The 20,411-nt window shown below is 38.8% G+C and overlaps 1 protein-coding gene across 10 annotated transcripts in view; it reads right to left on the reverse strand.

The window, feature by feature from the left end:
- The window catches only part of GRIP1 (glutamate receptor interacting protein 1), a 307,729-nt gene that overhangs the window by 15,613 nt on the left and 271,705 nt on the right, over positions 1-20,411 (reverse strand). For all 10 annotated transcript variants that reach the window (XM_054270788.1, XM_054270762.1, XM_054270771.1 and 7 more), the window contains 8 exons: positions 19,654-19,799; positions 18,552-18,632; positions 11,047-11,116; positions 10,637-10,782; positions 5,888-6,032; positions 4,714-4,853; positions 4,358-4,546; positions 1,508-1,661 (listed from right to left, as the gene is read on the reverse strand). In XM_054270788.1, coding sequence (XP_054126763.1) covers positions 1,508-1,661; positions 4,358-4,546; positions 4,714-4,853; positions 5,888-6,032; positions 10,637-10,782; positions 11,047-11,116; positions 18,552-18,632; positions 19,654-19,799 — 1,071 coding nt within the window. The remainder of the gene's footprint in view (positions 1-1,507; positions 1,662-4,357; positions 4,547-4,713; positions 4,854-5,887; positions 6,033-10,636; positions 10,783-11,046; positions 11,117-18,551; positions 18,633-19,653; positions 19,800-20,411) is intronic.

Raw genomic sequence — 20,411 nt, forward strand, 5'->3', positions numbered from 1 at the left:
AGAACAAGACTCTTTAATGTGCATAGTTTCTGCTGAACAGTGCTTTAAAATGGTAATAGAACACATGCTTTTCATTTAGAAGATTCTGTATTTTACAATCCAGCTCCCTGATTCACTGCTCATCAACTTTTTCAGCACATTACTTACATAGCTGCAAAACAGTAGGTTGTTCTGGAATCATGGCTGCATCTCATTTGAGAAACAAAATATGGGCTGTAACTGTGGATAAAGACCCTATTAAACTAAAAATATTAGGCCACCAAGAATGGGCAGTATGAAGAAAATGATCTGATTTCCTTTTTCAAACACTGTCCACTACTAGCCTATGAAAACTGCAGTGTGCTTCTGCAGCAGGGACCAAAGGAGCTGGATATGGACTGGGAATTCACACTTGCTCATATCTTAGCTGCCATCTTGCCAGGCTTGTCTCCAGACAAAATGCCACAAAGCTTTGGGCTGTATCAGAGGGTTTGTCATTCAAATTCTGAAAGCAGCATCTAATCTTTGCCTTGATTTGTATTTCAAAGCTTACAGACTGGACCTCATGGATTTCCTTACCCAGTGTGTTTATACAGGCACCAGGAAGGGGTTTTTTTGATACTAAACTTGAATTTTTCACAGACTGGGATTTCAGGCTAGCTGTGCTGGCACACCAAGAAAGTGTATTTCTCATGAAGGACATGCATGTCTGCAGATCCTGAGGGTGGGTGCAAAGAGCACAGAAATCTCTTTTACTGTGATGCCTGTCTTCCCACATCTGAGGAAGAACTGTTCATTGGCAGAAATTACCCAAGCCTCTGCAGTGGATCCACTAACAAATACAAAAGAAAAGAAAACTTAGAACAGAAGATAGATTTTTGGGTCTTTCACTATCTCCAGGAATTGTGAAGTAATTTTTTTTTCCCTCAGGAAATGCTCTTGTCTGTATTAAATTAACTGAAAATGAGATTTACTTCTCAGGAGAGAAGGAATAAATGCATGGCAAAATACCAATAGTTTGGACAAGACATTTGTACCTGGATCACTTTTTACTCCTACTGAATCACTCCTACTGAATGTGAATGTCTCAAGCATTTATGGAAGAAGACTGTAATTTGTGCTTCTTTGCCCAAACCAAAATGAATTTTCATAGAAGACAAAAGATTAACACACCAGCTGTCTTCAGCCACATTATCTGTAGGTTTAATTTTGTGGAGTGGAAAACAGATCAGATTTTTTCTGAAACTTGCCCAGGGAAATGCCCTAATTTTTTTGTTTGTTTATTCTTCAGGGATAAATGCTGTGTTTTATAGGCTGAAGTAACTTCAAATAAATATAGGTCTTGGTGTTGGCATCATAATCCTCCATAAAGACCACTAATCCATCCCCGTAAGTTTCATTAAGTATACTGTATCTGCTATAACTTCATTAGAAAACATAATTTCATTCAAGACAGGTAAAGTGCTGTCCATTTTTGAGGCAGTGCTGCAGCTGCAGGCCAGAGAACAGACACTGGTCTGGCACTCACGTGCTTGCTGCAGGTCGGTCCCACTCGTCGTCACTGAGTCCTGGATCGTGGAACGGGTGATTGCGTGGTTTGCCGGGAGGGGACAAACTGCCCTGCTTGGGACTCCTCCACTCGTAGGCATTGAAGTTGTAGCCTGAAGCCTGATAGGTGTGTCCTAAAAAGAGGAATTACTAATTTGCAGCAATGCATATGCTGAAGTGACAGGAAAGCACACCTCTGAAGCTGGTTTCTCAGGAACTGTTGAATCTGTCATTGTTAACTTATTTTTGTCTGTAGCCAGATTATTTGACCTAGACTATGTCTGGAATTAGGTATGCTCTAGAGTTTCTCTTGTGAAAGTCCACTGAAAGCAAAATCCTAAATACATCTAACACTGTTCTCCTACTGTTTATGTTTCAGCTGCTTCTATATTTAGTTCTAGACACTGCCACAATTTATCAATTTCCTATTCAACATCCTAGATTGAACAGTAGTGAATAAATCACATGTTATGGATGTGCTAAATACGTGTTAACATGGTCATTTGCAACATGCCCAAAATTAAAGCTAACTTATTAAGAAAACTGCTTCACATGTGTTGAAAAAAGTTTCCAAAGATGCATTAAAATATCCCATGAACTTGGCTTTTCACGTGCCCTTTTGCTAGGGCTCTGAGAGCTCAGGGAAGAGCTGTCTTACAATGGGCACATTCCCAGGACCAATACACACCATCTCTATCACCCATTTCTAAGTGTCTCAAGGCTGTGTAAGTGGCATCACATGGCTTTTAGACCTGTACAGTTTATTTCTGGGTGCTTTTATCATACTAGCAAAGCAAGTATTATTTCAATAGTACTTTAACTGAAACCAGCTGTAATTTGAATTCCGGGTAGGAAGCAGTTTCCAAGTGATGTATCAAGAACACATGGATCAATGGGTCACAAGCTGATGCTGATCTAGTAAGCAAAATCCATTATGGTGGGAATGATATACATAATATATACACTATATATGTCTGTATGTATGTGTGCATGTATGTATGTATATATATTATATATATATGTTATATATAATATATATAACATATATATACATATATATAATATATATGTTATATTATATAACATATAACATATATATATATATAATATACTGCACCTTGATATATTACTTTTTTAGTTCTGTACACTAAAAAAGTTGGTGTTTTTTGATGTGCATTATTGTGCATACTGGATTAGGAAGTGTTATTATTACCACTGCTGCCCCTAAAGAGGGTGATTTGCTTCCATAAATCAGTCTAGACCTGTCTCCCTCAAATGCTGTGTACCTACAGAGCTGTGAGCATTTTCTAGCAAACTGGCAGATATTAGCACAGTCCCAGATTCTAGGAAAGGTATTGGTTGGGAAATGTGACTGATGTGTGGGTAAGGCCCCGGATTAGTAAAACAGACACACAAGACAAAGGTACAAAATACAAAGGGTATTAATTCAAGGAGAGAAAAGACAGCTCACCAGCATTAAATTGGTAATTAATAGGATAAAGCATTATCTGGTGCTGCAGAACCATCCCCCAAACTCCCCAACTTGCTTAGTCTGTGCTTATTGCCAAGAAGGGTTTGGAGCAAAGCCAAACTCAGCTTGATGGGTCAAGACAGAATGAACTTTTATAAAAATGGGGGCCACCATGACACCAAGGGATAAAGGCACAAATCTGGTTGCACTCAGGCTGTTTAGCAGAGGTGCCATGTATGCAGCCAAGTCTGGGCCGATTTTTTCAAGGGAGTTAAAAAATAAATGCCTTGACATACTGGTTCAGCTTTGACACAGATTCCAAATAATCAGGACTTTGGAAAGCATTCTGGGCCTCAATCCTTTCCACAGCTGAACAATTTGCTCCAAATACATTCAATTCATCCAGAAAATGAGAATTACCATCCTGGCACTTATTCAGCAATAGTTCTCCTTAGAACTATCAAAAATACCAGAAGAAAATCTAATATAACTTATTTTGGTAAACTGACCAATACAGTTAAGGAAAGGGATCAAATTCATCCAAATTCCAACTCCAGTGGAAAAGTTATTTGAGGTAAGGATCTATCTGTCCAAATACCTCCCAGGTAATGGGAACACATGTTTTACTATGGAAAGAAACATTTTTAAAAGAGTTAAATAAAACACTGAAGTTGTGTGTAAGTTACTTTTCTTATTATCAAGGATATTACAAGATGTCTATATCCTTGACTGCCTAAATAAACATGTGCTACAAACAGAAATTATTTGAAAATTCTATATAAAACAATAGTCAGAGAGAGGTGAAAAATTATCATTATAGAAAATCATGTCTTTAAATGGAAAGATTGTTTTTGACAGCTGAGAGTTAGGTGTTAATACTGCAGGAATGAAGAAGAAGCAAAAGATTTACAAATTATAGGCAATGACTAATGTTGCCCTTGAGCAGTTTATAATAAATCTGTTGTCATTTAAAAATTAATGCATATGGGCATCAAACTCATGAACATCTCCAGAGTGTTGTGCGCCTTGCATTGATCTGTACTTGAAGGATAAACTCATTTAGTTGTGGATGAGCTATGGACCAAGCTATTCAGATGCCAGTAAAACTAACAAAAGCCTGTTAATGTATTGATAAATGCTTTGTAACACATCACATCCTCATGAAAGAATGAATCTGAGGCCAGCCAAGTGCAAGAAATCATGCTGCCTGCCGAGATGTGTGGTCATAATGAGACAGCAGCACATTATAAAGTACAGGGTTAAAAGTTAGCACAGATAAAGTTCTACTTAGGGCAAAGGAAGGTCAACCATGAAGGCAATAATTCCTGCCTTAAATGTCGATTGTATTTTTGACAGTACCTTGATTTCCAAAGCTGGTATCAATACCAGAGCCATCCCAGGACTCCACTGCGCTGTCCACACTTGGCACTGCAGTGGAATAGATGTCTGAGAGCTTGCCAGATTTCTGTGCAGCAGAGCTTTCATCTTCAGCATCACTCAGCTCACTCACGTGACCCACAGGCACAGAAAATTTCTTGGGACTGGTAGCTGAATAGGATTATATAAAAAAAAGGTGTTGATCCTTGCTTTACTGCAGTTCTGAGAATCTGGGTTTTACTCCTGACACCAAGCTTTTCCATGGATGGCTAAATGCTTGTTAATCTGCAGTAACACGTGCATTAAGGACCATGGATGGTACCCTTGGCCCCACTCACCATCTGTTTGCTTCTTGATTTTCAAGGTGACAGTTTCTCCTGCCATCTGTAACAAATGAATGGCTTCACTCAAAGGTTTTCCTTTCAGACTGCTACTATTTATTGCTAGGATTCTGTCTCCTATGTGAATTGCCCCAGTCCTACAATAAGAAAGAGAAATAAAACATTGAGAATAGAGAGTAAAAGGCAACAAAGGCAATTTCTTTGCATTTTGGAGCATTAAAGTCTCATCTCTCTTTCTTTCATTTTGCTTTTACTGCTGTGTCACAGAGTAATTCTTTTGTTAGAAATGCTTAAAGCAAGTCACCTTTGTTGTAGTGACAATAGCAGAGCTGAGGCATGATGTGCATTTCTCTGTTACTGTGACAGTTGAGTTAATCACCTGCGGATGAAACTCACTGCAGCCCACCTGCTCAAGAGCAATCTCAGACAGCTTAGTAAGTCCTAAAATGAGTCAAGTTTCTAGAAGTCTCATAACATTGTAAGCAAGCAACACAGCTATTTCACAAACCTGGCCTTCAGGATGGGTCAATCAAGAAAAGAAAATAAATTATTTTTGTGTAAATGGTTCTGGCTGTGCACAGTATCATGTTTTGTGTGCTGAACCTTCTCTCTGAAACCACCACCAAAGGGGAAACCACCAAATTTCAACAACTCATCCAATCTGAGAAATGACGGGTGACAGAAATCCTGATCATTTTCATTATTCTCTGTCTATCACTTCCCATGAGGAGCATTTCTGCTCCTTTGATAACGCTTTCTATGGTGTATGTAAGTGCACATGCAGATGCAGTGGCAGATAAGTGTATGATGGGTTCAGATAAACTTGCACACATGAAGTGCTTTCTTTATTTATTGTATTATACAACCCTATTGGTTTTAAAAGACTGCTAAAATGTTCCTGTTACTCAAAGTGCTCAGTTTGATTGATTAGGTTTTCCTTGGTGATCTATAATAATACACAATCCTCTGCCTTGTAGGGTATGTACATCCTGCTCATGCTCCTGGAGCTTGGCAATGATCAAAAAACAACAGCAAAAAGATTATGAACTCAGATTTGGAGAATTATAAAAAAATCTATTGCTAACCCAGGAAAATCAGGGTTTTTAGGTAAACAAACCAAACCTCTATTTTGACAGAGAGAATATTAAAAATAATTTTCTTTCCAACTTACCTTTCAGCTAATCCTCCTTTTGTAAGGCTGGAAATGATTATGGGATCAAAGGGCTCTTCAGTACCAGAGATTGTAATTCCAAGAGGGCCACCATAGCGCTTGAGCTCAACAGTATAAATAATTGCTCCAGAGCTCTCCTGTTCATCTGCAATAAATGCCAAGGGGATGCAATTGATTTCTTATGAAAGAAGGAATAAAAAAAATAGCATATTCAGTCTAGTGACTGGTAATCGAACAACACTTTCAAAGGATCACATCTCAGATACAATTCTTAACCATATTCTACCAGATTATTTTCTAAAAAACAAACAAAAAAATTACCTATTATGCAAATTTTTATTACCAAAAGCTGATAGAAAAACAAGTTGATAGAAAAACTCTCCTCATTCTGTTAAGACTAAATTTTACTCTCTTTAAAATCTTTAGATGATCTTCCTATCAAACTAGAACTGAAGGCTATTTTGTTACAGAATCACAGACTGATTGAAGTTGAAAAGGATCTCTGGATGCCTCCCTGTCCAACCTCCTTGGACAAGCAGGGTCAACTACAGCTGGTTTCCCAGGGTTGTGTCCAGCTGGCTCTTGAATTTCTCCATGGGTAGAAACTCCACAGCCTCTCTGTACAGCCTGTGCCAGTGTTTGGTCACTCTCAAAGTAAAGAAGTGTTTCCTGACACTAACAGAACCTCAGTGTGTTTAGGTTTGTGTTCAGTCCCCTGGTCCTGCCACTGGGCACCACTGAGAAGAGCCTGGCTCTGTCTGCTTTACACCCTCCCCTCAAATATTTACATACCCTAATAAGATTCTCCAGGCTGAGTGGTCCTATCTCCCCCAGCCTTTCCTCAGAGGAGAGATGCTCTAGCTGCTTCATTACCTTTGTGACCCTTTGCTGGACCTCATGCACCGTATGTCCATGTCTGTCTTGCGCTGGGGAGCACATGGACTGGACCCAGCACTCCAGAAATCCCTCTGCACTGCTGAGCAGCAGAGAAGCATCACCTCCTTTGACCTGCTGGCCAGGCTCTGCCTCTTGCAGACCAGGAGGCTGTTGTCCTTATTTGCCACAGTGTCACATTATTAGAGAAAAGGCAAGTTACTACTATTTATATGGTATAAATACTGATACTCATCTGTTTCTTGAACTGAATAGAAGGTATTTAAAATTAAAGGTAATTCAAAAGTTTTAAACCCAAACTTTCTTAAATTCAAAAGTCATTATAAGATGAGCAGCTGTGTTCGTAAATAGTCCATGTTTTTGATGGACATGTTTTGAGCTTTTTGTAACAGAATCAAAAATATCTTCTGTATACTGAATTATCAACTAAACTGAATAGTAAGTCCATTAGATATTATTTCATGATATTGCTTGAAGTAATTGGCATTATTTTAAAGTTTTATCTCACCAAACAATTATCAGAATTGGAAAAGAATCCATCACTAAGTAAATTTAAATACAATGTATTTCCTTAAACAACACTCAATAGGCATTGCACCAACAAGATATGTGCCTGTATTTATAAAATGCTCTTCACATATTATTAAAAAAATCCTAACCACAGAAGGAGAGCAATCAACAGTAGCATCTTTGAGTTGCGTAGTAATATTTTAAAATTTAAAATGCCAGAATTCTCCTCAAAATAACAAATGCTTTCTTGCTCATGTTCTGATATTGGAATTCAGCCAGGAAAACTGGTCTAGTGGACAAATTCTCTTAGATCTGTGGGTAATGACATTTTAAGCAGTTCAGTGAATGTGGAAAATGTCTAGGATGCACATTCCATAAATGCTACTAAAACTAAAACAACTTAGAAAATTCAAATGTTATAATTCCTGTTCCTGTAGATAGAAAAGCTTAGAAAGGGAAAAAAAAACCCCAAACCTACATCACTAGCAAAGGCTCAAAGAGTTGCCTCCTTCTAATACTGAACATGGTACTTTAGGCAGAACTGCAGGAACACTAATACATTTGAAGCTACTTAAGTTTCTTCCCAATCTTCAGAAAATTTAGATTTTCAGCCCCCCACCTTCTCCTTCTATATCCTCCTTGCTATCCATGTACAGAAAAAGCTACACACAGAGACTCAAAGGAGAGAAGCATTAGTGGTGTTCATTCAGCAAAGAACACAGGGGGTTTGTGCCTGGCTGGGGCATTGCCATCAGTGTTGTGGCACAGTTCACATCATGCACTTTGTTTGCCATGCCCTTCCTAGAAGCACCCAGCTCCCCAGATGTCACTGGAACCCCCTGTGTGGCTCACAGTGGGCTGGCATGCAAGCTGCCACTGCACAGCAGAGCAGGGGCAGCTTTGCTTGCTTAAAGCATTTATGAACAACCACAAATCCCCTGGGGTCTAATGCTGGCACTGTTCATCCAGATGTGGCATGGACATGGTACAAGGCTTCAGCTGAGAGGTGGAAAGTAACACACCAGGCTAGCTGAAAATGTAATAGCCAGCACTCGCTAACAAGTGACACAACATTAACATTTCTCTGCTATATACACAAAGTGAATAAAAAGTTACTAATAATCAGCAGCCCTTCCACATGAGAGCTGGAAGTCTGTAGATCTCAGTGAATGACTGGAAAAAAGACTGGCCCATTATGTCTGTTTCTGGTTAGCTGTAGGTCAGACAATTACTGGCAGAATGTTATGCTGAGCAGAATGTTGGAGCTATCCAAGAACAGGGCCTGAATTCACCAGGAAGGCCAGTTCTGCCATGCGAAAGCAAAGAATGGTAATATTCAAGAAATGGGTCTAGCCATTAGGTTAATCAGGATTTAAGATTGTCCTCAGTTTGGGAAGCTGGCAAGAAGAAAAGGAAAAATTGTTGTAAGCATACCTCCATCTGGGGGGAAGATATAACTGAAGTACTATGGTTATGGGTCTCTTATTTTTGAGATTTTCCATCTCTCTTTTCTTGTGATGCAATTCTTGTGGCTAATTCTTGGAAGCCACATTTAATGAAAGTAGATCCTCTGTGCTGCAGTGCCTCTGCTGTGCCCAGTGGCCTGTTACTCATCAGAACAACATCAGAGCAATAGAGTGACAAGGGCAAAGAGCAGCAGGGTCTGGGGAGCCCTGACATGCCTCACCCTGCTGTGGCCTCAGCTGCACAGTAGCTCAGAGCAACACAGTTCAGAGAGCCCCACTCCCTGCCTCACCTTCCTCAAAAAAGCATGTAGTGAGAAATAAAAAGAAGTTTAAATCTTAATCTTATTCTGTGCTTTACAAAACATTTTGGAGCGCTCCATGCCTACTCATCAATCAGCATTAGGCTTTTATTTTCTCAGGGAATTTACTATTTTCCTCTGTTGAGTTTGAGCAGCACATTTCTTCCTCTGTGAGAAAAAAATCTTTCATAAGTAAATTAATGGCAAACACAAAAAGAATTATTTTAACTGAGATATACTTTTTATTACATCTTTGCTACTGTTATGCCACTAAATATTTTTTCTTTAACATTTGAGGAGACATTCACTCATTTTAAATTTCAAAGTACCTGAAATCTGCTATAAATACTTTCATTTATGCTTTGACACTTTGTCAACTCTTACAAGAATAATTTGTACAAAGAATTTTTTTTAGTAGGTTTCTGAGTAGCTGTCCAGTTACACCAATCACGTCCGGATAAAACACTGTAGTTGTGTGAGAATCTTGCTATAGATACATATCAAGCAATGAGAGTGTGTAAAAGGAAACTGTGGTATAAGAATCCCACTGAGACTAAAATCTGTACCAGATACCATGGCGTGCAATACCTAAGAGAGCAAAGATCTTATTTTCCATGAGTGGAGACCGAAATCCCCATTTCAATTACAGCAACAATTTGCACAAGGTACTAAATGCAGCTGCCTTTGCTTTGTACTATAATACTGAGAAGATACTTGGTTTGCTTTCAAAATCAGTTAGGAGGGGGAAAGAAAAAGGAAACAAGCTTTCTAGTGCAATTCTAAACAGCACTTCAACAGCTGCACTTAATTTCAAATAATAAAGTGTGGCAGGTTGTGCCTTTTTGCTGTGAGAAGCTCTTTACAAAAAGAGCTGAAGAGAACTGAATCTCCACTTTGTGCTTTTGTGTAACACTGTAATATAAACACCAGCAGTAATAGTAGTTATAACTGTCTTACTTCCTTTGTCCTACAGTGCATGACAGAACTCACTTTATTATCTCCAGGTAGAAATTCTGCTCTTATGGAATCCATGGTGGGGAAGACACAAGACTATGAATATATGTAGGTGCAGAAAATTATGGCAAGTCCATTATTCCATTGGGCTGATCAGACATGTGTGTAAAGTACAGTGTAAAGTACATCCAGCACAGTGTGTAAAGTACTACTTACCTTGTCAAAAGTCAAATTTTTAAGTTTATGGACAAAGCACACACTACACCACTTTGTTGGAGAACTGAACCCTAGGGATCCATGCTTTGCTAACCATGATTCCAATTTTAAAAGCAGAGAAAATCCCAATACTCTGGTAAGAAACAGATCAACTTTATATGGCTGCACCTGAGGGCCAATTGTCTTTTCACTGAACTGAAGACCTAATTTTGCAGTGCAAGCAATATAGCCAGTGAGAAAATTCAACACTTTACATACCATTAAAATTCTTTTTAGGTGACATTTTCTGATTATTATTAGCATAAACAAGACATGTTCAGAAAAAACATTTCACTAAAATTGAAATGAAATCCCCTATGCTCTAGAAATCCTGCAAATCCGCAGGAATCTGCCATAGTCATTGCTAATACCGGAATTATCTTCGTCCTTGCGGATCTTTAGCTTTACAAGGTCCTCACAGTGCTGGAGGATCTGGACAGCATCTTCCATGGAGCAGTTGTCAAGTCGAATATTATCTATTGCCAGCAACTTATCACCCAGTTCCAGTGTCCCAGTCCTGCAAACAAGCAAACAAGCTGACATGAAACTCAAGTAACATTAAAAGGAAGGTATCTGGGGAAAGGTCTAAATATTATTATAGAAACAAGATGGATTTTTAGGATAATTATGTCTTAATATGCCTTCTATTTTCTAACTTTTGACAGAAGTTTTTATTTAAAAAAAAAGCACACAGTCTCTTACAAGCTCTCTCTGTTTAATTTGAATTTGGCTGGTTACACACATAAACAGATTTTTATTGGAGCTTTTTTGGGAGTCTTACCTGTGAGCAACACTTCCTTTCTTGATATCAGAAATAACCAGAGGGTCCCCTGGTTTTCTGCTTGATGGAGCTGTAATAAAGAACATATACAGACATTTGGGTTTGTTTCTAGATGTGCAGATGGACTAATTTTGACCATAAATCAGTACTTCCTACACATTCCTTACTTGCGTCATATTCCTCCCCTACCCCTATATTACCTGAACTTGAGGTAAAAACTAACACCAGCAGCATATTGGCAAGACTGGATACTGCTCAAACATTAGAAAATTTCAGAATTGCAGTGAGTGGTACAAAGGGAACTTAGCCTGATATGTCTGAATTCTGGGTTAGACCAGGAGTGAGCCATGTGAAGACACCACAGTACAGCTCCAGTGATCTATATAAAATTCTGCACAGCTGTAACACATAAGGAAGACTTTCTGTCATTATAATCTTTCAGTGCAACTACTAATGGTGATCTTTTGCCAGAATAAATCCCTGTCCAACAGAGCTGCTCTGGCAAAATATCTAGAGTGGGCTAGTCCACATTCTTTCCATCCACTTGTGTCCCATCCAGTGCTTAAGGCAGAGGTATGAAGGTAAGGTGTCCTGGCTGAGAAGGAGGAATCCACTTCCAATAAAGGAGACGCTGTGGACAGTGGCCACACACCCCACTGGGCTGATACACTATTAGCAGGTTTGCACAGGTGTAGCTCACAGCACACCAATGTTTGCTTCACTGTAACTCACTGCTTCCTCTGAAGCAACCTGTGCCACTTTTGGTGAGAGTAACCTGGCACCCCTGTACTGCTGCTGCACCTTAAGAATTGTGGACTTTTCCCAACTTTGTACTGGGGATGCCTACTACAAACTGCAATTCCAGGCAGTTTAGTAAAACTCCCACCACTCCTCTCCTTGCACACTTATCTCTTTTTGGAAGAATCTGACATTAATGATCAATTTTTCTATCTGTCCCTCATGGTTAAAAATATGCTCTGCTCTTCAATGCCAGGCATTGCAATTCTTTACCAACTTGTGTAAAACTATTTGACAAGTTTCTCTTGGCCAGGAAATTTGCTTTGCAATTTTGCTTGACCTTTAGCTGCCTCGGAAGCAGTTAAATACACCAGAGGAAGTCAACAGTGATCACTACGTCCAGAGGACTGTTTCTTGAAGTCGCTTTGCTGAGTGCATTGTTTTGGAGGGTTCATCCACTTGCTGACAGAAGACTGCACTGTAGATGTGATATGGCAAGCAGTCACCTTAGAATTTGAGGGTGAGGAAGACACATTGTTAGACATCTGTGCGGCACATGCTGTCTACCTCTGGGAAGAACACCACCTACAGCTGCTCTACCCAGGAGGTGCTCCATGTGGTGAACACAGACAGACTTTTGGGACTGCTAACAGTGTGCTGATAATAAAACATTGCCATGTGGTATAATGCTCTCAGCTCTCCTGAAAGCACTAATTAGTTTGGCACATTTAGTATTCTTCAACTGGCCCACACCATTCCTGCTCTGAACTGAGCCCCTTGTATCCTTTCACAGAAGGTACCTTTCCAGCAGGCTCCCAGGCCTGAACTGACAACCACCCAAAAAACTGTCCTTATTGGAGGATCACCTACAAAATCCTGATGTCAGTTACTTTAGCTGCTCAAGAATCTTCTCTTTGATGCAGAATGACAGATCTTCACCTACAGCAACCACATGGTAAATTAATAATGACATTTCCAACACAATATGCTAACAGGTCTTGTTAACCTTAGCTGCCCTGGCTGAGACAGCCTTTGAATGTCCAAAGGAACTGTTCAAGAACTGCTAAAGAGGCATATTTCAAATGCAATGTGAAAGTCCAGAAGACAGACATACAAGGACTCTGAAGAATTTTTAGAAGTTTTTCTAAACCCGCATGCTTTCAGGAAATGTTTATGTTGCAATTTAGAGAACAGTAATTAACTTTTTGCAAGATGTTATTTTCATAGCTTGTTTCTCATACTTTCATGCCATGGGTCAAATACATTAAAACTCCATAATTTACTTGAATCCTTTGAATTTGTTTTACCAATTAGTATCTTGTTAAAATTTTAGAGTATCACTTTGGTGATTTTTTAATTCCATGTTTTTGCCCTCTGGGTTGCCTTACTCTGAGGTTATAGGCTATCCACCGCAGACTAGGGTTTGAGTTTTGAAATACTTTCCATGAAAGTGTCTTACAAAATTACCAGAACTAAGAAAACAGTCCATTATTGTTGTAAAAAGAGAGGAGGAACCAAAATGAGGGAAAGAGCACAGCTCAAAGCGCAGAGCCACAAAGTACATGTGGATGCAAAGATTATGATGCTGCACACAAAGTTATCAGTTTCAAACTGAGGAAGTGTGAACCAGCAGCATTTTAAGAGTTCTCCTGGGCTATTATTTGGTCTGGAGAATGAAAGCCTTTTTGTAGGCATCAAGCAGCTCTGTGTGGAATGAATTCCCCCACAATGAGAAGCAGTATACCACACTTCATTTTGTTATTATTCAATGCTCATGGCATAATTCCTACAAATTATTCAAGTTGTGTTGCAGAGGTAAAATCATGAATTTCCTCCTGAACTTATGGACCTTTCTGCACATTACCACAGGCTAAGATTGTTTCCCAAACACTGGTGAACAAATGCTGTCTCCAGCAAGAAGATTGAGTACTACCCTGATTCTACAGATAAGCAAAGGAAACATAGGAAAATGTAGTTAAAGTATGACAGTTTTCAGTGAGCAATTTGAGATATCCATGCCTTTATATCTCACAGTAGTTTGTAGAATATAACAGCTTCCATGTTTGAAATACAACTACTGGCATTTTCAGCAACAGCTGCAGATGAGTAGCATTTCTGTAAGTGCAACCCCATGATCTCAATATTTCTGCGTAAAATCAAGCATCCACCTGTGGAAAATCTCCATCCCCCATTCCCAGAATGACTTGTCTCAGCACAAGTCTTGCAGAGAAAAGGAAAACCACCCTAACTTCTCCAGGGTAGCATTAACCACCTTGAACATGAGATTGCCTCCTTTGTCTTTCTACAATCCTCCATCCTGCTCATTATGCAGCCTCCATCCCTTTTGTTACACACCACTGTTTCATCTCTCCCCAGGGAGCAGAGAAACCAGAGATCCAGAGGGAAAGCAGTCTTTGACCAGTTCATATACCCACATCAATAAATGCAAGCTTGAAGTGACACTGTACAGCTTCCAGTCTCCACTTCAGAATTATTTCTGGTTTTAAGAGGCTGTTAAAAATAAAGCACCTTACCACTCACCCATGTCCAACCTTCTTGTTCAAGTCCCAGCTGCCCCTAACCCTGATCACAGTTCAGTCTCTCCCCTCATTTGCTGCCTCTCTGTTACAGCTTTCCACTTGTTTCCCCTCCTCGTCCAATGAAGATCTCATCTCATCTCATCTTTTTCTTCCCTGCTCCAGCTGTTAGTCTTGTTCAGCTTTGCAGAGACCTTAGTGTCTGTATGAATAACTACAAGTGGACTGAAGAGTGCACGAAGTTGTACAGGTACTAAATTTAGTGTTTCAGCTAAATGGCTGCTCTTAAGCAAGTTGTTTGTTGTCTCTCTTTAAATTACTCTTTGATCTGGTTTCCATCCTAGGTCTCTCTACCCTATTCTACTACACTTACCCAGCCACTTGAAAGTAAGTTCAATGAAATGTTGTCAGTTCTGTGTATCAGCTGCTCCATTACATTTTAAAAAAACCCTCAAAAAATGCTCCTTGCTTATTTCATTGCTAACTCAAACAAAACCCACCCACAAAGTGACCTCAACAGATTTTGGGGTGGACATCTCACCCACCAGACAGACAAAGCCCACTACTTTCAGCCTGGCTTCAAACTCTGGAGTTTGATCAAGCTCTGAACAAACTGAACAAACAAAGGAAGATGCTCAGGTGATGGAAAAATACACTTTATACAAAGTCAGTCCATTTATCCACAATACTGGTTTACAGCTACTAGAAATTTTTAAGAATAGTGTGATTAATAAATAAAGAAGTTTTTTAAAATTACACTGATGCAGCTCTTTTGTTCCTTAAGTACTGGTTCATGTGGAGCTGCTGAGAAATCCATTGATATTTTTCTGTCTTGAAAAGAATTACCTGTAATGCTTCAAAATTAAGTAGAGCTTGCCAGACGAAATCCCGAAATACACAGAAGCATGTTTTAGAAAATAAATTCTCATAGTCAATGTATCTTTAGGTATTTACAAAGCTTGTTTCCAATGAAATACAAAAACAATAAAGCTATGGTATAGCTGCTAGACAAAGTGACTCAGAGAAACTGAAGATAGTTTGGGTGAGATTCTGATATTCTTACCAGCTTTGCAGCCTCTTATTCCTTGAATAGTCCCATTAGCTTCAGAGAGATTATTTATGAAGCAAGGTGCTGCAGTTCATTACCAGTAAGGATATCAGAATCTTTCATAAGACAGAAAAAAAGAAAAGGAAAGGAGAAAAAAAAAAGCTGTTAAGTACAATTACCAGAATCCACTAGTAAGTCATTTTACTGGACATCATTCAATGTTCTTGACAAAAAAATAATTAGTCTGCGATAAAGTAGCCAGTTGCCTCAAAAACCTTTAAAAAAGGGTTTTGTCTTTGAAAAGAAAATCTATATTCATTACATGGTTTCAAGTCAATGTCAATGGCAAATAAATTGAAACAGCTTTGAGTACTACTAGCACTACTTGTAAATGTTCCTTCTTCTAGGGAATGATTCTGCTACAAAAGCATAATCACATGCACAGGAACACTCCTGTGTTTAATTTGGATGATATAATTTTAAGAACTGAGGCCTGCTATTTGCTCTAATCAGGTAACTGGGTGTGAAACTAGTGATATGTGAAGCATGAAATATAAGGTCATGTATATTTGCAAAATATGAAAATATGAAATAAGATCTATATTCAGTAAGTATTTTTCATTGATAAATTAGACAGATAGTGCAGAGCTAAGGGACAAATGATAGGACTGCAATGTGTGTATGAAGGCAGCAGTAGGCAAGACCACTATACTGGGAGATAACTGATATGAACTATCCAAAACTCAGAGCCCTGGATTAATATTAACAATGATGCTCATGAAACTTTCTTCTCTCCTGCTTTTAAGGGGTTATGCTATCTAAGGAGATTTTTAATGTTTTCTGTTATTTTTTTTCTTGAATTAATAAATCTGAAACTAAAGAAGGTCTCCTCTCCTATAACAAGTATTTTTTTTCAAAGACCATGAATTAGCTTATTTGTCTTTAGTTTTGTGTGTCACCTCAGATATGCCTTCAATAAAGCACCTGGTTGTAACACCATGCAAGCACTCTTGGTGCTCATTACCACAGAAAACAATTCCAAGAAAGAGAAATAAATTCCTCTTCTAGGAGCTCTGACTCCTAACAGCTGACCTAGAAGAACTCTTGGACTTAAAAATAGACAAATGCTCACATGCCAGCCCAAAGTGAAGTTGCACTTCCTGTCTGACAAAAAATGTCTGTCTCATCTGTCAGATTAGGTAATTTCCTGACTTTCTTATACAAACCCCAAACTAAATGGGGGATATGGAAAGTAAGAAAGGTGTTTCTCGGTAATGTTTTAATAGTACCTTCTCATTTACCATTAACTCCATTAACTTGAGAAGGAAGAGGATGAAACAGGTCTGTAGCCCTTTTAAGAGATCAAGCCCACAAGTGAATGAATCTGATCACCTCCATCCCCCCCATCCATACCAACTCTGCCAAGTTTCCTTTAGTATTTGTTCCTTAAAAGAAATCATACAGCTTTCTGAAAATATCAGTAATCAATGGCATGCTAATGTGCCCTGACAGAAATTTGACAAAATGAATATAAAATGTTTGTATTCTTCAAATCATATTGCCTTATTTAGCAGTTAATTAGGTAAAACAGAGCAAAACACTGAAAAGCAAGCATGACATGCAGCAATTCAAGACTTCTACCAGTTATTAATAGAAACCCTTTAAAACAATGTAAATAATTTATCCTAGATAAATTTTATATGAATTAAATACTACTAATGAGATTATTATACAGAAGAGATAATTTAATTTAAATACATTAAAGATACTGCAGTATATTCACAAAAGCAGAGAGCTAAGACCAACCACATGTTACTCTGATTATATAAAGCACTAATTTTATAAAGCACTAATTTTTTTAAATTAAATTCCAGATCAGTAAGGAATGCAAAGTTTGTAAGAACAGTGCTAAAAATTAAATTCCAAGAACATTAGCTTTCCATTAAAAGTTTATTCCTACAGACAAAAAAAAGTAGATGTCTGCATTCCAAAAAACAACACAAATCAAATTACTAGTAAGATCATATTTTTTCAATAACCTTAAAAACCTTTATCAGTCTTAAGAATAACATTTAAATAGAACAGCCTCACTCCAGGTTTTCTCATTTCTCAGTATTTTCATTTGCACAGATACGTGTAGACCTACGATTTTGCTTCAAATATCACATCACATCTTACAGAGTCTAACAGTATCACACTCATTCAAGTGTGCAACACAAACAAACAGGCCTGCAGTGTCTCTCATTTGTTCCTGAGATGTAATCCTCAGCACTGAGATCCCTGCTGTACTTTTGATTAACCATATTCCACTGTGCTGGTAAAAGCTTTGAGAATACAAGACAAAGCACAATCTTGCCCCAAGACACATGAAAAACTCCAAAGGAAGACTAATAGCCTAAGAAAGGCCACAGCCATAAAAGAATGTTAATTCTAATGACACCAGATTCTGCAGTGTCAAGCCCATTAACTTTGATATGGATTGTTTTTCCTTCCCTCAAGAGCTGAATTCATTATGCTGGAGTTCACCTGGTCAAAATCCAGTTCTAACACATTGTTTTACTCTCTCCTCACAAAATAAATATAGGAACACTTTTAATTTCAAACCACAGCAACAAATACTTCTTGAGAAATAGATTGATGCCAGCTCTTGTGGCTTTCTTCAGCAATCTCTGCAATCCTCAGTGAAAGGGGATTTTGCTGTGAGCTGCACATTCAGGACTGGCCAAACGTTCTAGAGACTGAGGATGTACCTGGGTTCTGAAGCAGAAAACAACCCTAGGTATGCGGGTCCTCATGTCTGTGAGACCCTTCAGTGGGGTTCTGTTCAGGAGCCTGTGAGGGACCATGACAGACTCTGCTATAAACTTCCCAGCTATGGAAATACTTTTGCATGGACCTAATTCTGATTTTCTTTTTAATAAGTAACTTTAATTGGAGTTACATATTTACTATGCATGTGAAGGAGTAAGTCAAACATTAGATTTGGCAAACTTCTGGCTTTGTTAACTACTTGAAGGGGAGTATAAGTATATTACAGAACAGTATTTCAAAAGAGAAAAAGAGTAAAAGAAGCTAGAAAAAGGAAAAAAAAAACCAAAAGAAATGCTAGCCTGTAGCTACAAGATCTACTATCTGCAGATTATCCCATAAATGTGGTCAGAAAAATAAACCCTTGTACTTACAACTTATGGTGATGCCAAGTTCCACATTATGCTTCTTTGGTAGTTTCACATGAAATGTTCCACTGCTTGGTATAACTGATTCTGTTAAAAAATATTTAAAATGTTAGATAATTTATAAGGCACAGCAATTCCACGAGCATGGAACTATGCACGTAAGTTGATGAAATCACACCAGAGTCACAAGGCAGGGAGGAAACACGGGTGCTAAAATGAAGGAGGTATGATTTATAACTCTACTGGTAATTTCACAGTTACTCAATTTTTTTTAAGGTTTAACTGAATTTGTGGAGATTGCATGGGCCAGCAGCCAGCTGAGACTGCAGGTTTTTAGCTCATATGCAAGTTCTGTGAGCACATGGGAAAGTTTCACTGCTGGCAGACAGCTTTTAATTAAAAGGACAGGAGATTGAGCCATGAGGATTTCTGACCTTTGCTGCTGCAGGACTTGCACTTATTTTTAACTGTCCACTAAGGTAACTGCCATGGGTGTAACATCTAGTGGGAAGAAAACGAATCCACACATAATGTGGTGCACACACATAATGGGAACTTGATATACACAGTTTGTGATTTCATGGGTATATTCTGTGTGCTTAAACACATTACAGAATAAAGGAATGCCATTAGTAATAATACCAGAAAAATTAACAATGATTCTTCTGACCTTTATAAATTTATTTTCTATTATTTTATTTAGAGATACTGTAAGTGAAACACCTCAAGAGTTTTTTTGTTTATCCACCCTTTTTAATAATTTTCTGTCTTGTGAAACATTTCATTATTTGGCCTGTAGAGGATTTGTCTCTGTTTAGCAGAACATTTCTATCTCAGGCCAGAAAAATGTCTGGAAATAAGTCAGAGGAGAGACAGTCACCAGATCTTACTACAGGACCTGTCATTTCTATTTGCTTTCAGAAGCAGACTGCAGGGCTGTGTGAAATGAGAAAGCTGTACAAGAAACCACGTTTCAAATAAGTCACTTTAAAACTGAATGGTGTAGATGTGAGAAGAAAACCTCTACCTCAGATTCCTAACACTTGCAATGTACTTGGGATTTATTCCTTCATTTTTCTTGCAAGACAGAATAACAGGACATTCGTACCTGCAACATCAAATTCTATTTCCAAAGTGACCTTGTTGGTGATGGAGGAGTCTCTGAGCAGTTGATTGGCCTCATCAAATGTGCTGTCTTCTGTTGGGACACCATTTATTGACACTATTCTGTCTCCTATTTGCAGCACCCCACACCTTGGTACAAGACGATACAAAACAACCATCAGATGTGCATGTTACCAGAACCAGCAGTATCACAGAATCATTTAGGTGGGGAAAATGCTTTAACATCACTGAGCCCTGCCATTAACCCAGCACTGACAAGTCCACCCTTTTATTGTTGATTTGCCACGTTTACATGTCTTTTAAATACCATCAGGAATTGAGTCTGAACTTCTTCCCTGGGCAGTCTGTTCCAGTCCTTGACAACCTTTTTCACTGAAGAAATGTTTCCTAATATTCAATCTAAACCTCCCCTGGCACAACTTGAGGCCATTTCCTCTTGTCCTGTTGTGTGTTATCTGGGAGAAGAGACCAGTCCCCACCGGGCTACATCCTGTTGTCAGACAGTTGTGGGGAGCTATAAGGCTGCCCTGGAGCCTCCTTTCCTCCAGATTAAACACCCCCAGCTACCTCAGCTGCTCCTTGTTAGAGCTGTTCTTCATCTCCTTCACTGGCTCCATTGCCCTTCTCTGGGCACACTCCAGCACCTCCATGTCTTTCATATAAAGAAAGGGGCCCAGAACTGAGCACAGCACCTGAGGTGTGCCCTCACCAGTGCCAAGCACAGGGACATGATCACTGCCC

Source organism: Melozone crissalis, unplaced genomic scaffold (assembly GCF_028551555.1).
Source record: "Melozone crissalis strain CALT ecotype California unplaced genomic scaffold, PUWL_Pcris_2 ptg000004l_1, whole genome shotgun sequence".
NCBI classification, from domain to species: Eukaryota; Metazoa; Chordata; class Aves; order Passeriformes; family Passerellidae; genus Melozone; species Melozone crissalis.